General features: G+C 45.9%; 3 protein-coding genes across 3 annotated transcripts; 1 reads left to right on the top strand and 2 right to left on the bottom strand.

Annotated features, from left to right (window-relative positions):
• Positions 1 to 35: 35 nt before the first annotated feature.
• Positions 36 to 2,192, bottom strand: LOC126912939 (uncharacterized). Its single transcript, XM_050707470.1, has 3 exons — positions 1,894 to 2,192; positions 709 to 863; positions 36 to 235 (listed from the first exon to the last, which is right to left on the bottom strand). The coding sequence occupies exons 1-3, from the start codon at positions 1,937 to 1,939 to the stop codon at positions 179 to 181; spliced, it is 258 nt and encodes an 85-aa protein (XP_050563427.1). The 5' UTR covers positions 1,940 to 2,192; the 3' UTR covers positions 36 to 178.
• Positions 2,193 to 3,192: 1,000 nt separating this feature from the next.
• On the top strand, positions 3,193 to 11,538 carry LOC126912938 (major facilitator superfamily domain-containing protein 8). Its single transcript, XM_050707469.1, has 6 exons — positions 3,193 to 3,814; positions 6,701 to 6,944; positions 7,260 to 7,586; positions 7,900 to 8,146; positions 8,464 to 8,734; positions 8,809 to 11,538. The coding sequence occupies exons 1-6, from the start codon at positions 3,608 to 3,610 to the stop codon at positions 9,046 to 9,048; spliced, it is 1,536 nt and encodes a 511-aa protein (XP_050563426.1). The 5' UTR covers positions 3,193 to 3,607; the 3' UTR covers positions 9,049 to 11,538.
• LOC126912936 (organic cation transporter protein-like) lies at positions 11,531 to 16,649 on the bottom strand. The gene is made up of 7 exons (XM_050707466.1): positions 16,260 to 16,649; positions 13,828 to 14,029; positions 13,553 to 13,653; positions 13,322 to 13,476; positions 12,634 to 13,242; positions 12,264 to 12,445; positions 11,531 to 12,192 (listed from the first exon to the last, which is right to left on the bottom strand). The coding sequence occupies exons 1-7, from the start codon at positions 16,472 to 16,474 to the stop codon at positions 11,989 to 11,991; spliced, it is 1,668 nt and encodes a 555-aa protein (XP_050563423.1). The 5' UTR covers positions 16,475 to 16,649; the 3' UTR covers positions 11,531 to 11,988.
• Positions 16,650 to 18,558: the final 1,909 nt, after the last annotated feature.

The following is an 18,558-nucleotide window of genomic DNA, read 5'->3' as shown; positions in this document are numbered from 1 at the left end:
ACGCCGGAGAAATAAATGAAATTAAAAAAACACAATTAAAACAAAAAGTATATTGATTAGAATACTAAGTCGACTATTAATTGATTTTTATTCAATTTTTGTAAATGTAACCCACAAGGACGTTTTCCATGACATTTCTTTTACAAAATTTGAATATATTTAAATTCCACAGCAAAATCTAATCCAGAGACTTTGGGGGCGAGTAGTTCAGGTACACCAAACCAGAAGCCTTGGCCTGGAACAAAGCAATGACTTATATCAAAACACACGAGAGATTACATGTTGTAGTCTGAAAATAAGCATGATGCACTGAAATCAATTCAGAAAATATCCAAGAACTGATGACCTTTTGAAGTGTGGTAAATAATTCAGTAACTCATTGAAATATGTCTGTAATATTTTTAGTGTCCTTTTAAGGTACAACAATCTATCAGTACAATATGTAAACAATTAACTTTTCAAATATCTACAGTAGTTGTATGCGTTCTGCCAACAGTAGCGAAGTAGTGTAGTCGTTAAAATATTTTCGATTAATTACTAGTCGACATGGCAAATTTTGTACTGCTTCAAATTATTCAAGACCAAAATTTGCCAAATTGTTCCAGCCATTGTCTAGTTTAAGTGAGGCGATTTTTATAGAATTGAGATTGATTTAGCCATAAGGAGTGTATCTAAAAATATGATGTAATGAAACATCAATATACTTACAACAACCAATGTCCCAGCGGTGAAGGCAATTCCAAACAAAAGAGCGAGGTTGTAGCGGCGCTGGTTGGCGTCGTACTGGGCCTGCCAGGAGCCGCGGGGTACCGGCAGCTCGTCCATGGTGGGCGGCTTGAAGTGTTCATTGTGGTAGCGCCTCACTGTAAGCCACAACCATACACATCACTACTGCACTGTTGGCGCAACGGCTGGGACACCAGCGACAACACAAGTTTGTAGCCGGTTCCACCTACAATTTATTATCCTGGGTCTGATTTTCAATTAATGGGTGTTTGTGAAGTAATGTGTGAATGTTAATAAAACATAAATAGAGTCAATACCCTCACCTCTCTTGGCGTAGACATGTTGTTTGTATCTTTTGCTGTTCAATTATGCCCATTTCTTTTTATTTGTATTTTCTATTTTATAGTTTCTTTCTCTCTTCTACTTATTAATAAAATTAATCATTGCACAACAACACAGTGGCAACACTTCTAATTCATAATTCTTTAGATCAAAACAACCAACTGACCCACTTTTTAGGTCTAGCTTTAAGGCTAATTTTCTTTTTCAGAAATACCATAAGTAAGGGACAGAATGACTGTGAAACATTTTTTGTTTGTTGTCTTTGACAAGTGCCTTCTCGACACTTACAATGATTTGATTTCAATAATAGCCTAAGGTAAACAAATCTCTACATTATTCATGAGGCTTCATTATGTTTTAAGTTTGAAACTCAGCCAAAATGTGCCTTTACCTCATAGACATTACATACTGTGGACGATACTTATCTTTTCCTTTACCTTGCTGATAGGATAAATAGGTCTAGTCGCGAATGTTTCATTTTTACCACACAAGATTTATATACCTAGTCATCCTGTCTTGGTAATAAGATTTTTGAAATATAGAGTTATTGTAACGTACATAAATCTGGGAGTGTACGTAACTCAAAGAAAACAATGTCTACTGTGATATGAGTTAGGTTAAGTTCGCAGTTATGTAACGTTTTATGTGATAAATGAAATTAGTTTAAAACAACCTTTTCACGATTCTCAATCTTGTAGTAATAGGCAGAAAAATAATAGCTAATAGAAACAAGAAACGATCAGACATGTAGTTTAAACTTAAAATCATTTATTAAGTATAACGATCCGTAATTAATGTTATCTTGTTCGTTAAAACAATACTTACCAGATTGTTGAAATAGCCTGGATACAATGGTTCGTGAGGCAATCATGATTGTTAGTAATGAATTTTCACGTTAAATCACTGGAAATAAGACAGAAAGACGATCAACTAGACAGAATCGTCCGGGATCGTTTCTATAAAAATTTGTCAGAGTCGCAATCGGAATAATTTTCACAGAGTATAACGTAAGCAGAAAACAAAGAACTACCAATTCATTATTAATTTGCAACTGTTTCCAACTTGTTCATTTACAAAAAAATAACATATTATCATGTAAATATTAATTTACTATTTTACTGTATTTATGTAATAAACTAAAAAGTTGTGTTTAATGTTGTGATGTCGTGATGTGCTAATTATATCTGATGAAATAGGTATTAGTAGTTATTGAAGTTTGTGTGCTGGCAATACTAAATTGATGTCAAAGTACGATTGCGATTGCGACCAAAGAATGAGCGAGAAAAAAGATCGAAGAAAACCGTCGTAGACTGAAAATAATAGGTTTGCAGTTCTATTGCAGTCGTGTCAACTGCATTCAACCTGCATCCGAACTTCAGACAGTTGGATCGCAGTTGAGATGCAGTTCGTGTGACTAGAGCCTAACTTAAAGGAATGTTCAACGGCCAGTCATATAACATTACCTAACTATAATAATAAAGAGATCGTAGTAAGCGACCTTAGATTTGGCACGACTTTGTGCAGATTTCATTACTTTTTAGAGATAAGCCACCAAGTGAAGCGAATGTGCTGTGAGATGGTATGTGGATGGTACAAAATACGACGGCAGGACTGCATACAATAGTCTTGGACTTAAAAGCTTGCAGATGATTCTGGATGTTGCCTGGTTCATTTATTAGATACGCCACCCTCTTAGATATTCAAGCAAATGGACAGAACGAGCGCGGTTCCACTCGCTCTTTGGGTCCGGAATTATATATTTTCCTGCGTGGTACAAAGTTGGTGGCAGAAGTTAATTAAGTATTAATTTATTTATAGGTCATTAAAATATAGTATCTGTACTACATAATACTACCACAGATGAACGACAGCATTCAAGAACTCACTCTTGGTAAAACTCTTGCGGTTAATGATTTTTCAAAAACTAACTTACGACAATTTGCACTTAGGACCCTGGCTATTATTTAAATAACTACTTATTAGGCTATTAGACAGGGGAGCGTATGTCTGTGGTATGGTCTTTAATTCGTTATACACGTAGTAGGTATTTATGTAGTGACTCAGCTGAAGTGCGTGTGTCACAAAACATAGCGAGCGTAGCCGGTGTTTGTTGCCACATTAAACATAATGAGCGCTATCAGCCGGGGACGGGCGCAGCGCGCGGCGTAATGCGGACCGGTGAGTCGGCGAGGCTCGAGATTACGTGAAGGAAAATGATGCCAACGAACGACATCACACACAGTTCGGTTGGTGGGGTCAGTCAGTCAGCCGCGGAGCCGCGAGAGACGCGGGTGTGGCGGTGCGCTTGCGCAACACATTGATAACTCGCCGCGGCGCGTGCCCTTGCGCCGCTAATTTCTTTGTTTACTTGCTTTGTTTGTTTCGGATGGACTGGCCGACACTGGCCAGGTCACGCCTCCTGCGACCATTATTTCCAACTGAGATGGTGTGGTCTGCTGCGCGACCAGTTCATGCGTGTGCGCATTTTGTTGTTCCGTTTGTGATATTTCGGAGATAAGTAGTGCAGTGTGGTTGCGACATGGAGTGGTTTAAGGGCCTGGCGGGGCGGGTGCGGCGGGAGCCTGGTTCGGAAGAGGACGGGCCGCATTCCAGCTCACCACTGCTGGAGACAGCCCAGGAGCGGAGCGAGCGCTGGCGCAGCGTGTACGTCATCTACTTCACCATGTTCCAGATGTCGCTGGGTTTCAGCATCGTGCTGACCGGCGTGTGGCCCTACCTCGACAAGGTGAGCCACGACACGACCTGGACCGTCACAGCCTGCCATACGTGAGGTTCCAGTAAAAGACACTTCATAAAACTTGATCAAAACAAAAATAAAATAATAACAGCTACGAATATCGCTAGCTGATTACTGGCAGTAGGCGACAGATATTTTGAATGTTAGACCGGAATGGTCCATTCCATGGAACATTGGAACGAATGAGTGGTGTGAGAGAAACCTTCGCGTTGTTTTCGTGTTAGAGCAAATCTGGAAGATAAGTTTTATGGTATTTGCATAAATCATTATAAGTACGTAACATTACTCCTCTTATTTTTGGAAGAGGGGTAGGCAGAAGTAAAAGTGCTAATTTAACATTGTAAGACCGACTTTTCGCCAATTGTACGTAATATGCATCACCTACCTACAATCTAGATTCCGTTCTAAATAACTACTGAAAATAAGGCAATGAAACAAATCCTAAATTCCTAAGTCCACTTAACCCATTCTCAAATCTTACAGGGGTTACAGGAATATACGTTTGGCAAAAAAATAAGTTGGAAGTCACCGAGGTAGTACTTAGGACTAGGTAATACTGTTGTGGCTCTGTTACTCTGCATTCGATAGCTCGTGACATGTAGTACGGAACTTCTCTTGTGGAAGTATACTTGCGCAGTGATATAACAGCGTCGCCGCGCTGTTATCTCAGTCGCGCGCTGCTGACATCGTCACAGAGTTGACAAAAACTATTTATCAGAGTACTAAACTACTTACCAGTGCAGTACCTACCGTACTTGATGTTTATCAACCAATAACTGAAGTTAGATAACAAATAGGAGCAATCGACACCAAGATTACCAAATAGAGAACTTAGTTATACTAAAATAATACTTTAAATTACTTTAAATTAAAGGAAGGGTTATTTTGGTGGAGCCCCGGGTCAGTTGTCACAAAGTACGTATCTAAAGCTATTGGTCCTTCAACGGACCTCTGCAGTTTCATCGAATAGTGAGAGATGTGAGAACGAGAGAACAGGGAGTTTATCTCTACGTGCTTTGTTGATACTGGGCTGCTGATATCGATCTTTGTAACGATTCAAACTCAGGTGCTCTTTTGTCGAGTACTCGAGTCTCCACGTAGCCAGTAGGTAAGCCATTAAACGTGGTTGGCGTATCATCAAGTACCAAAGAATTCGTCGTATTGTTCCTCAGTTATACCTAGACTAATAAACCAAATCGGAGTGTCTGTTTGTAATATTGAAATAACTTACTAAATAATTGAAATATTTTACTACGTGCATACATACGATACATGTACTAAAACCATTGTTCTTTGTAAATTTTTGTCGGTCAAAGTCAAATCATTTAGGTATTATAATTAAATCATAAATAGGTATTTTTGAAATGTCAACAAATAAAAATAAATAATATTCTGTCCGTCAGTGAAGCTAGGTGTCTGTCTGTTTGTTCCGGGATATCTGTTAAACGGCTGGGCCGATTTTGACGGGACTTTTATTGGCAGGTAGCTGATGTACTGAGTTTTATTTTAGAAAAATAAAAATAAATTCGGTTAGAAGTCATTATTCTACGCGGACTAAGGGCTCCCACACAAAACTGCAAATTCGCATCGCATCGCATCGCAGTTTTGTGTGGGAGCCCTAAGTTATGGGCAACAGCTAGGTAGCAGTAAGTAATGAATAAAGATGGTGGCGTATATATTAGCTTGAGGCAGTCGCCGATGTCGATGTCGGGGCCGCTGGGAAAGCGCCCCGGGCGCGCTGCTGCTGTGCGCGGCAAGTGTCTGGAGTGCGCAGTGCTGGCTGCGTGCCGATGATAGATATTAAACAGAAAGTGCTGCATTAAGAGTGGTGGTCGCGTGCTTGCGAACAGCGTTTTTGTTTATTGAATGCTCTGTGGCGACGTGTGGAGGCTAAAAATAGTCGTTATTGAGAAGTACGAGGTCGGCACGCGCCCGTCACCGCCGCGTCTGTGTGTCCGCCAGCCGGGGAAGGGCAGTGTCCGCCTACTTGTGGCCACAATGGTTGTGCCCGAATAGCAGAGCCACGAAATGTGGACCCACATCAATTATAATGACTATATATAGTACTAGTTGCTTACTGTACAGTGTGTAGTGTACAGCAGCATATCATGTACCTAGTCGTGGTGCACGCCGGCTACCAACCAGATAGCGGAAGCAGGCAGTGGCTGGCTGCAACCGGCGGACTAGCGGACTTCAGTTACATTACAATATATTAGATTTACACTCGGTTTCCGAAAGTTTCTCAACAAGATATAATATAATAATGTCATAGGTAAGTTTGTGGACAGATCAGACCAGCCGTTAGGCCGGGACTCCACCAAAGCGGAGACGAGACGAGCGGAGAGGAGATGTTTTTTAAACAACCAATAGAATTAAGTTATTGACACGTCTCCTCTCCGCTCAGCTTCAGTGGAGATCGCTGTGCGGAGATGTGTAATATTTGTATGTCGCGATGGAAGCGGAGATGTGAGCTGTGCGCGGACGACGCGCAGTGGAGACGAGAGATGTGAGCGGCGTGCAGTGAGCGATGTCACCCTCCCCCCTCTCGCCCGCTAGCAACCCGCAGAACCCCGCGCGCGCGCCGGCCGGCCATCTTGAATGCGTACTGAGCACTCAACGCCCCGCACCCGAGCTGAAAAACATCTCTTCTCGCACAGCACACAGCACACCGCACACATCTCCGCTTTGGTGGAGTCCCGCGAGCTGAAAAACATCTCTTCTCGCACAGCACACCGCACACATCTCTGCTTTGGTGGAGTCCCGGCCTTAGAATTAGTTTGTTAATTTATTAAAGTTGTTCTTTAATGTTAACAACAACATGTTTCATTATGGGCCCCCGGACGCCTACGCTCACAATATAACGGTGCGTTGCAGCTGGAGCCCGGCGCGCGGAAGGAGGTGCTGGGGCTGGCGGTGGGCGCGCACCCGCTGGGCCAGCTGGTGTTCTCCCCGCTGCTGGGGCTGTGGGCCAACCGCGCGGGCTCGGCGCGCGCGCCGCTGCTGGCCACGCTCGCGCTGTTCGTGCTGGCCAGCGTGCTGTACGCCGAGCTGCACCTCACGCGCCCCTACGCCAAGTACTGGATGGTCTTCGCCAGATTCCTCGTCGGCGTCAGCTCAGGTTGCCAACTTTATTTCACATACCAACGGCACACTCTCTTGTCTAGTTAGAGGTATAACATTTGGCATTCATCCAAACTATGTACATGTGCTACTATTAAGGAGAAGAACCGAGTGGTTACCAAAGAACAAAAACAGCTGTGATATATCAATGAGATTTTCGGTGCGGCTGTGGTATAACTCTGGTCGTACCGGCCCATTCGTGTCAATTCATGGCTCTCCCACGTGAAATTTTTAAATAATTCAAAGCTGCAGCGGCAGCTTAATTATGGTAATTTCCTTATTGAATAATAGCCTAAGCATGTGACATATCCAGCCAACATAGCGGTGGCGCGGTCGTACCTGTCGGCGGCGACGCTGGTGGGCGAGCGCACGCGCGCCGTGGCCGTGGTGTCGCTGGCGCAGGTGCTGGGCTTCGTGGTGGGCCCCGCGCTGCAGGCGGCCGTGGCTCCACTGGGCCCCGGCTCGCCGTACCCGCCGCCTGGGGACTTTTCTTCGCCCCTCCGCCTCGACATGTACACCGGCGCCGGGTGGATCAACGCCGCGCTCGGCTTCATCAACCTCTTGCTCTTCCTGCCCTGGTGCTTCAAGGAGAGGAAGATTGCCGCCAGAGAAGCCATGATCGCGCAGGGAACAGACAATGGTGCGTTACAGAGATCTATGTAGTTTAGCTTTTCTTATTTAATATTGTTGACTGAGAAACGAGAATGTTCTACATCAGTACGTGTACCTCAAGTACTGTATTGTACTCCTTCGCCAGTTTCTCCCATAATCCTTGTCCATAATCCATAATCGGAAAATCGGTAATTTAAAAGCACGCGAGGTAGCGGCCACGCCATAGCGACTGTAGCCACGTGCTCTGCTACGAGAGTATGTAACACAATAGGAGAGAGCACCTGGAACTCTTTGATCCCTAATGTAGTGTTGCTAATCTACGTTTTGAACTTCGGTTACAGAAAAAGAAGCTTTAAAAGCTTTGAAGCCGGACCTGGTGAGCAGCTGGACGCTGGTGGCGGCATTCTTCGTGCTGGTGTTCAACTTTGTGCTGCTGGAGACTCTGGCCACTGTGCTGACCATGGACCAGTTTGCGTGGACCAAACGGGAGGCACTCGAGTACATGGGCGCGCTCATGAGCGCCGGCGCCGTGCTGGCCTGCATCACCTTCGCGCTCATCGGCCCGCTTACCCGATTCTTTGAAGAGCGGTAATTACATCAAATTGCTGCTGTTGTTTGTCTAGTTAGAGATTGGCCGCTGCAACCGAAATCGGTCAGCTTCCTCCTTATGGTTTCTTATCTAAAGGCTAGAGAACAGTTTTTTATTAGACATGTCACGTGTGAGATCACCGTGTAACAAATTATTTGACAGAACTCGGGAGATGTCAGTAGTCAAGTACACCCACAGTTAATTTTTGTCTGTCGAGGCCAGGATTTGCCGATCTCCTTTATTTTTATGATTATTGGAACGATAGTTTAACGTTCGTTATTTTATTGGATACTGAATGAAGCTGGCAATGTTTCAGTGCGCTGCTACTGTGGGGCGGGTTCTTGCTGACGGGCTTGGCGTCAGTGCTGTGCATCCCGTGGGGCCCGGCGCCGCCGCCGCTGGCGCCCGCCAACGCCACGGAGGCGGGCGGCGGCTGCCCGCAGGCCACGCAGCCGTGGTGCGCCACGTCGCGCGGCCTCACGCTGCCGCAGTTCCTGGCGGGCTACGCCTGCGTCTCCGTCGGGTACTCGCTCGGTGTCACGCTCATCCAGACGATATTCTCCAAGGTGTTGGGCCCCAGGCCTCAGGTGAGTTGGTGTGTGTGTGCGCGGGCGGGCTGCCTGTCGCGGGCGATAGAGTGACCCGGTGTGTGTGTGTGCAGGGCGTGTGGCAGGGCGTGCTGACGGGCGCGGGCTGCCTGTCGCGCGCGCTGGGCCCGGTGTTCGTGGCGGCGGTGTACGCGCGGCACGGGCCGGTGGCCACGTTCGGCAGCACGGCGGCGCTGACGCTGGCGGCGCTGGCGGCGCTGCGCGCGGTGTACGGGCGGCTGCGGCCGGCGCCGCTGGCCGCGCGCCCCGCCGCCGAGCACGAGCTGCGCGCGTTCGCCCAGGACGAGACGTGACGTCACTTCTTGCCATGCGAAGTAACCTGTAGCTGAAGAAGACTGATGGCGGCGCGACGCACGCGACGCGACGTTGCTACGAGTATTTCTAAATGTATATGTATGCCAGGGCGGTACTGATATAGGAGCTTGTGTTTTGTGTTTATTTATTAGATCGCAGTCAAAGCTATATTCAAAGCCTATAATCAGGTAATGCAGGCAGTAAGCTCAGCATTATACAAAACTGGTCAGCGACACTCGTGCTCAGTACTCAATAAGTAGGACAAAGGCCGCGCTAATTATATGCCGATGACAGAGCAAAGTGCGATTACCAAATACATATTTAAACAAAACCAAACAATGCTTAATTCGTTTTGAGAATGTTAAATGTTTGTGTGGTACTATGTAATATAAAGTACGCGCTCATTTCGAATGAGAAAGTAATTGAGAGTCCATTAAGTGAATGTTGTATTTAGTTAAACAGTAAGTGACGGTGTAGGTGCTAGGTAGGTAGATAGACAGCGTTTGGCTCAACCACACGTGATACGTATATAGTAATAAAATAACGATGATTCATATAAATAACAGAATGAGCTGAGAGCGCAGATACTAATTTTAGTCAATATTATTATTTTGAAGGGTTTACATAAATATTTATTATTTTAAGGGTTAAGGTAGAAAAGAGACCATTGATTAGGTCAGTGGCTGTGCTTGGTATCGTCCGATACGTACGACGAACAGGGACGGCCATCTCCATAATAATTACTGCTGCAGGAGAGTGCTATACATTCACAACATACATGCGACATAGTACACTCCCTGCGTTGACACTGCGCACTGCATAGTATTAATGAGACTGAAAAACAAAACAATCCTATCATATCAATGTTATATATTTGTAAATAAGATAAGTAAATACTCCACCACTTCGTACTGTATCAATGGCGTACCTTATGTTCTGCATAACTCAATGTTTCATTATGCAATAGGTATGTACATGCATAATAATGAATTCCTCCGTGAAGGGAGTCATTTCGTTATTGTGGAGACGAACAACAAGTACTATAAATGAGAACACAGACTCGAAAGTGTCAGTAATAACAAATTGTATGTATGAACAAGTTAAAAGAGCCTCTCTCTTATTAAAAATTGAGATTAAAAAACACAAGCTAGTAGTGCAGTGGGTGTGCAGTACATTGTTGCCCGCGCACCGCTCGCTCCTTTCTGATGCGCATCCTACTTGCATTCAGTTCACTTAGCCAGCACTCGGTCGTGTGTCGTGTCTACACAGGGCGCATAGTATATGACATGTTTCATGTGATAACTCGTAATAAGACTTTAATGGCTTAATTACCTTTGATACAGTTATTCAGTCATTAAAGTCATTGAACAACGAATATAGTTTCGGTTGCCTAGCAACAAGTTTATATTTCGTCACATTGCCGTCGGTTGCCAGCATGATAGATTGTTAATTAGGTTCCGTACGTCATCAAAGTCCAGACCACACTGAGTTGCGATTGCACACGAAAACGATAAACAGAAGCGGTGGCACTTGTACAAGTTGCATGCGTATTCATTTTGTAATAAGTAGTTTCTGTAATTAAAGTCCAAAGTCAAGTAATTTATTTCAATCTCACTTATTAATAAGGCACTTCTACAAGACGAACAATATTTTAACATTTGTCAGCCATTCCCCTAATGCAGCTATTTGCCATCGTGGACTAACCGCAGTGCGGCCTGGGACCAAGATCGGCTGTAGCTCCATCATCAGCCGTGGGAGTCCACGGCTGGACCTGCTGGCTGGCTTCCTCTACAAAAGAAGGACTTGCCACTATTTGTACGCTTAGCTAGCAGGTTGAAGATCTCAATTTAAAAGGTTCAGGTTAATCATAGAACGGACAGCGCCGGTCTCTGCTAAATATCAATTTCCTTATTTAGTCGACTCTAACGACACCCGCGGCAAGAGTAGGGGTGGAAATGAATGTATCCGACTACTGTAAGTGTAAGTACAACGTGTAGCGGGGAGGTGGAGGCCGAGTATTACTGTGACGACACGTACTGATGTTCCTCTGTGGGTGCGTGCTGGCGGCTGGCGCTGACATTCTGCTGGCTCCGGCCTGCAGTGTACCGACACATGGCGCGATACACAAGGTGCTAACTACGACGCACTAGACAAGAACGTCGATGGTCGTCCGGCCCACGGCCACCATCGCCGAGTTCCGCAGACTAAGTGTCACTGTTTGGAAGTTGTTACGGAATGTATAAAACGTTGGGATTGTACAGCAGCGTGGAGGCCGACACAAGGTGCACACAGACGGTGGAACATCTTGTGTGTTTCGTTATGTGTTGGCGGGTTTGAGTCAATATATAGCAATACAGCGCCAGCACGTACAATAATAATGTGTAATGTGTATAATGTATAAATAGGTAGATAATATTGGAATAGGTATTTTGAATTTTGTATATTTTTGCTATTCAGACTTTTATAATTTGAATAAATAAGTTACGTTATATCATGCCTTTATTTTATAATACAACAATAGAGTCATAAACAATATGCACAGTATTGTCCAATGATAGTCACACGAGTACACCTGAGACACCACACCTCACACCCTCGCTCCCCACACTAGTCCTCACTCGGTGGACGTATCTTCCGTAAGTTATTGCACGTTCATTTCATTTTGTCTTATCTTCTTTGTAGTATAATCATTAAGTACATCGCGGCTTTTAATCTCTGCATGCGCAGACAGATGCACGTCACACATTGCACAGACATTTTAGCAACTATCCAGGCCGTGTCACACGCGCACAACACACACTGTCGTGTCTTAATCCACGAGGTGTACCTACGGTGTAATACAATAGTACTGAGTACTCATTCTCCCGTGTAGTGAGATCGAGACCAGCAACAAGTAGGCGGTGCTGAGTGTTGCGACGCGCGCACGCGCTTGTTCAGGGTCACGTTTCAGCGGACACGAGGCGGGGGCGCGGCGGGGACTCGGGGGCGCGCAGCGGCGCAGGCGGGGGCGCTGCGGGGCGCAGGCGCTCCGCATCAGCCACACGCTGCGGCAGGCTGGCGCTTCGCGTCTCCGGCACGCACAGCACCGCCAGCGCCGCCGTCACGCTGCATGCGCCATACAGCATCGCTTGCACGTACATGTTCTGCAAACACAGCTCAAGTTACAAGTGTCCGGCGGCAGAGCTCGGCTGTGCCGCGTGACTGTGTGACTGACCAGCAGCGGCGTCTGCGGCGCCAGCACGGAGCCGGCGCGGCCCACCAGCGAGCAGGCGGCCAGCGCGGACGAGCGCGTGTGCGTGGGGTACAGCTCCGCCGTGAACACGTACAGCGAGTTGAACGCGAACGTGATCGCCAGCTTGCCCACGAAGAACATCGCCAGGGTGGTGCCCTCGTGACCTGCGCGCAAATAATAAGTGCTTTATTAACCTACTGGAAATTTCTTAATAGAAAACCAAAGTGGAAGTTCGAATATAAAAATGTACGTTACTCGCTACAATACGCTCAGATTTTAGATCAGGTTTTATTTCTGCTTTGTGTAATTGAGTTTTAACTCTTGGCTTAGAAAATAATGATACGAAACTTACTTATGAAAAATGGCGAAACACAAGCGACCCCACAGAGCAGAAATGCAAAACATATGCACAGCTTGCGTCCGATGCGTTCGAGCGCCATCATGATGAGCACGGAGGCTGCGATCTCCATGGACATGTTGAGCGCGAAGTTGACGTACTTGTTCCCTGCGAGCGCCACCGAGTTGATGGTGAGCCCGTAGTACACGAAGGTGGTGGCGGCCCAGCACCAGCAGCACAGCGCGAACCGGCCCAGCAGCACGCGCGAGCGCAGCACGCTCAGCCACGCGCGCTCGCGCCCGCCCTGCGCCTGCGTGCGCGTCGTCTCCTGCAGCTTGCTCATCAGCGCCTCGTTCACCACTACCTTGTTCCATTGAGCTGCTTTCCTGATGACGGCAGCGGTCTTGTCGACGTTGCCCGTGGCGTGCAACCAGCGCGGGCTCTCGTCGAGCAGTAGCCAGTACAGCGGCAGCAACAGTGCCAGCGAGTGGATGGTCCAGAGCAGGTGGCGCCAGTAGGGCACGCCCCAGGCCACCCACGCGAACAGCACGCCGCCCGCGCCGTACGCCACGCCGGTGGCGCACGCGAACACTGCGCGCAGCGACGGGTGTGCGATCTCCACCACTGCGCAGTCACACAAGCAGCCGTCACACAACAGTCCACGTTAAGAGACAGTACATGTGCTAGTGGAATGTGATCTTACTCATTACGTAGCCAGCACTGTTGAAGCCGTATCCAAGCGCGGCCTCGAAGAACTCCATGGCCAAGTACATTTGGTAGTTGACGGAGAATGCTTTGAGGATGCCCATTACGCCAGCAAACGCGGAGAACAAGCAGAAAGCCGTGCGGCGCCCGTATCTGGAATGAATCGTCAGCTTAGCATTAAGCCAGTCGTGTAGATGGACGGCACGCGGCAGTGTCGTCGTGTACTAACGTGTCCGAGACGTAGCCGGTGAGGACGAGCGCGAACGGCAGCGCCACGTTGCGCACCGTGCCCACCATGGTGCGCATCCACTCGCGACACGCCAGGTCGAACTGAAACAAGCCATCATGTGACTCTTACTACAGCTGCTATGTAATACGTATGTACTTGTGTATAAAATAAAGTCATTGCTTTTATTCTAGAAGTAACAACCGCGTGGTGGAGCACAAAGTAAGCATTCAGTTAACAACAGTTCACAGCTGTCTTGTTATATGGCACCAAATTACCTCAGCAAAGATGGTGTGGAAATTTTCATAGACGAAGGAGTCACAGGCGATGGTGTGGTTCTGGTGAAACGAGTCTCGGTCGCAGGAGGCCAGGTCGGGCTGCAGCGGCGCGTACCGCTCGCAGGCGCCGCCCGGCAGCAGCGCCGCCGCCGCCTCGTTCTCGAACTGCGGGTATCCGCCCTCGCACTCCGGCACCACGCACCTGTGCCCAAGTACTTAGTGGTAAATGATAAATGTCATTGTATGCACAAACACAGCAACATCACAAACATAAACAAAACATGAATTAGAAACATTCAGCAAACGTTAACTCCCTGCACTACAAGTACTACAACATACATGGCACCGGTTTGTTAGGCTAGATCAACACACCCATTAAATACAGGTAATGTATTTGTTCTCAATGCCGTGGTCCGAGGGCCGGCAAGCGAGCAGATGGGTCGTATGATGGTAAAGCATTCGGCGCCGCAACTCGCGACATTGAAGTAATATACTTACAGCCACACTCAGAGTTATTTAATGGATACTTAACCCAGTCCTTAGCAATTGTTTTCCATACAAACCTGTTACTAAGGAATAGTTTAAGTAATCATTAAATGTCTCTGAGTGCGGCAGTTAGGTACCTAACATTTTATCTCAGATTATAGATACTGCAAACAATCTACTCGCATATTTATGATGAAATATATTAGTTATCCCTATTCACCAGATGTACGGATACTACATATGTATCTGCCATCTGCTTATCTAAGGTAAATAATAATACTTACCGTGAGTCATTTGTTGAGTGGAACGAGTTTATCAAAATAATGTAATTCCTAAGTAGGTGAGTGATGTCGTAAGCACGTACAGCGGCGCGGTCACACAGTGGCAGGACATTGTGCAGGTGGACGCGGCGGCTTGGAATGTGCGGGATGTGATAGGTAGCGTTGTGAGATTACAGATAGCTCGACACGGCGACCGTTATCAAACCACCTCACGATAAGATTGGGATCGGGCGGCGCAGCGATGCTGAGTCTACGTCTACACTACAGATTCAATGTCCACCTACTGCCTGGTCAAGTTGACTTTCTATAATCCGAACATGAAACAATTATTTATGTGATCTGCGTGTTTGAAAGGCTAGCGAGGGACAACTATACTTCTCTGTAGATTATGTAGGCATGTGAATATTTAACTCGGCTGGGACTGACACTACTGCGCTGTCTGAATCGTGATAACAGAACGATTATGCGTTTAGGACTCGTCTAATTAAAAATAAGGCTTTTTATAAAGGGGGAAAATCATCTAATGATTTTGGCGAGGCGAAAGTGAGTGTTAAAGCCTTACCGCCTAAAAACCACCCCATTCCAACTCCTGCTTTTCGAGTCGAAACCCGCTAGGCAGTCCGCAGCTCTGGGTCAACATCAGTCCCTCCTACAGGGCCCCATCTGAGGTGGTCTGATGGCTCAATAGGGTGCGCGCGGAACGCGAAGCGTCATTCGTACGGGTCTGTATCCTTAGTACAAGTTTCAAGATCTCGTTAAACGTAAAACAAACTCGTAACAAGCCCTCTGGTTCTAATTAGTAAAAGTAAGTCTATGTACATTTTTCAGCTACTTAATTTGCAAACGTTATCAGTCTGTTAGTGTGCCACTGCGAATGGCTCTGAGCTTCTACACGGGAACGATTCGTTTCGACAGTGAATGAGCATTATAATCGACATGTTGCTTAAGCAGAAATAGCCTTTTTTAAAACGAATATGAAATTGAAACTATGTAGTAAGAAGCAGGTTTGAAGCCTGTCATTGTTTACATCTAATGTAGTAGTGAGTCGTGAGCGAGGCGAGCAATAAAATACTTATTGTTATCTAGGTAAATATATGCGCATTCATTGCACACGTAGTATCTGCGAATTATAATTAAGTAGGTATTATATTTGGTGTTCTGTAGCAGCTTCGCTGATTATAATTTGTGGAATATTCAAATTGCCGTCTGATAATAGCAAGATCAATCACACGACAATCGTTCGCTATCTCAATACACAACATTCTACCTTGCCTACTCTGTAACACGGCGACACTGCGACCCTGTGACACTGTGACACTGCGACACTGCGACACCGGCTACACCACGTACAAATTTCAAGCAGCTGTATTACACGACACAAGTGTTCGTTTCACAAACACATAATGAAATCCGTACACATCACATGTGTAAAGCCAAGCTATGTATGTACATAAGTAAGTACCTATAAAACAAAGTCGTTTCATTTCAACATTTTTAATTTACGAATCTTGTTATTGCTCGTCACAAATATCATGAAGCAGGAAATTCTTCTCATACATTAGTAAGAATGCCAGCTGTAAGTCCTTGACAATGAGCCGATGCGAAGGCAGGCACAGACGGTTGGTTTGAGTCAGATACAGACGTACACGTTAGTGGTGCACTCACCGGAAGGGCACCTGGTCCGCGACGAAGATGTAGTTGAGCGAGTACATGCAGGCGAGCAGGTTGGGGATGCACAGCATGACCAGCATGTAGCCCTGGTAGAAGCCGAAGGGTCCCAGTTGGGCCAGCGCCGCCTCGAGCGAGTCGGCGGCGGCCGCGCCGGCGTCGTCCTCCTGGGGCTTGGAGCCGCTGGTGCGCGCAGTGGCGGCCCGCGCCATGTCGCGCCGAGTACTGTCGCGGCACGTCGCGGGGCCAGCTGCGCGGCCGCGCGTGATAACGCGGGAGATACGAGCCGCGCCGACGCCGGCGCCGGCGCACGCGACTATGTTTGCGCGCGCGGTTCACTGCTGGTCGTGCACCGAGTAGCACGGCTTGCTTACTATTGCTGGTGAATGGTCGCTTCACTTTCGAGGCTCTACTCTTATGCAAAATGTGACGTATATGTTAGCAAACGAGTCCATCCGGAAACACTCCGTAGGAATTTATACAACAATTTATAAACTAAGATACATTTTGAAGTGCAGATACACAAACATTATACATAATAATGATAAAACACAATTTGTGCAAAAAAAGTCTAAGGAACGCCTTCCACTCCGCGGACGGTCGAACGTGTTACAAAGGTGCACGTTCCACTTACTGTAACTCTTGTATTTCACCGGTTACGTTAAGTCCCATAAATAAGGGGTATCCAGAATTACGAAAAACCCGGCAATACTTAAGTACTTACATATTTTGCTCAACTCAAAAATCGAGCCCGAGATTGGTTGGCAGATTTACTTGCTCAATCAACGAGGAATGATTTAACATTGAGCCTGATTTTGGTCAGTGTTGTTAGATATTGAGATAAAGGCTAAGATAGCTAAGAGCTAATCGCTACACATTACATATATTTGTATGGAATGGGAGTTCGGACATAATTATCCTTTTAGTGCGACTACTGATAGCAGCCGGTATCAGGAATATGTGGTGTATCGCACTTGTAGATAATGGTGTCGGATGTTCCTCACACTATTTTAGCCAATTTAGTCTGTATTTGTAACCGATATACATGCGCTTCACGCCCCAGTCGTCGCGAGAGACACTCCGGGCGTCGGGGATCGCGCGCACCTCAAAAAGCCATCACACCACCACAGACCCAGGCCCAGTAGCGCTAATACCGACCCGGAGCTAACGATGATTTTTAGTAAGCGCCTAGCTTCACTGACAGACAGACTGACGGACAATTCAATTTGACGTTTCAAAAGTGCCTTATTTAGGATTAATTGAAATAAATGCTTTAACTTTGACTTTAACTTTAGTTATATTCTGACACTCCCTCTCGCCACACCCAAGGCAGAAGTCATTTGATGATTTTCCTCTTGAAAAAAAGCCGACACACACAATACATATGGCACTACAAAGTTACAACATCGACTCACAACAGAGACGCCTGCGCACATACAGCGCACGCGCGGTTTGTGTCGCTCGCGCACATTCACTACCTCACACATTGCAGGCGCAAACTGTTGGCGCAGTGTATCAATGAAACCTTCTGTTAGCCTTCTCTACATAAGAGGGGTGAAATTAATTCTTACCGAAATTGATCTCTGGATCGATCAGATGAATGTCTGAAATTAATTCTTATCCAAAGATTTAGGATTGAGATCGGGTGTTAGGTTCTCAATTTTAATTTTATTGTGTTAAAAAGTACATGCTAAGATATTGACTTGTTTTGTGATCATTCAAATCAGGGAATCACATTCTGCGAATTTAAACTTGAGCTACTAAATAAAATTATAAAAATGTTTCTAAATAAGTGTAATGAGTAAGTGTAATCAACAGAAGGTGAGTACTTATTAGTTAAGGTAGCAATAATAAATCACTTGCATAAACTATATGTATAAAGTAAAAAAAAATGTCGACAGTAAGAAGGAGTGTTTACTAACGGTTACTGTTACTAAGTAATCTGCTAAATTTAAATCCTCTGTTAGCATTTGAGTTGATTGGTCTTCGCGGGTTCGATTCCTGCACGGAAAATTCTTTGTGTGATAACCATATTATTGTTAGATTAACTAAAGCTTAAATCCAGGATACTCTTTTTACTTAATAGGACCAGGTTTAGGGATACTCTATATTTTAATACAGACCTATATGTACATAGGTGTGTTAGAAAAATAGGAGCGACAATTTGTTGTTGTTATGTAAGTACATAGATAAGTGAACTTATCTTTTACTTGCCATGAAAATGTACAAACGAAAGGAAAACTATCGCGAGCTATGTATACGAGCGGGGCGCGCTGCTGTTGTAGTGTAGGTAGCT

Source organism: Spodoptera frugiperda, chromosome 31, assembly GCF_023101765.2.
Source record: "Spodoptera frugiperda isolate SF20-4 chromosome 31, AGI-APGP_CSIRO_Sfru_2.0, whole genome shotgun sequence".
Taxonomy (NCBI): Eukaryota; Metazoa; Arthropoda; class Insecta; order Lepidoptera; family Noctuidae; genus Spodoptera; species Spodoptera frugiperda.
The sequence above is the reverse complement of the archived record's forward strand: the minus strand, read 5'-3'. Positions and strand labels throughout refer to the sequence as shown.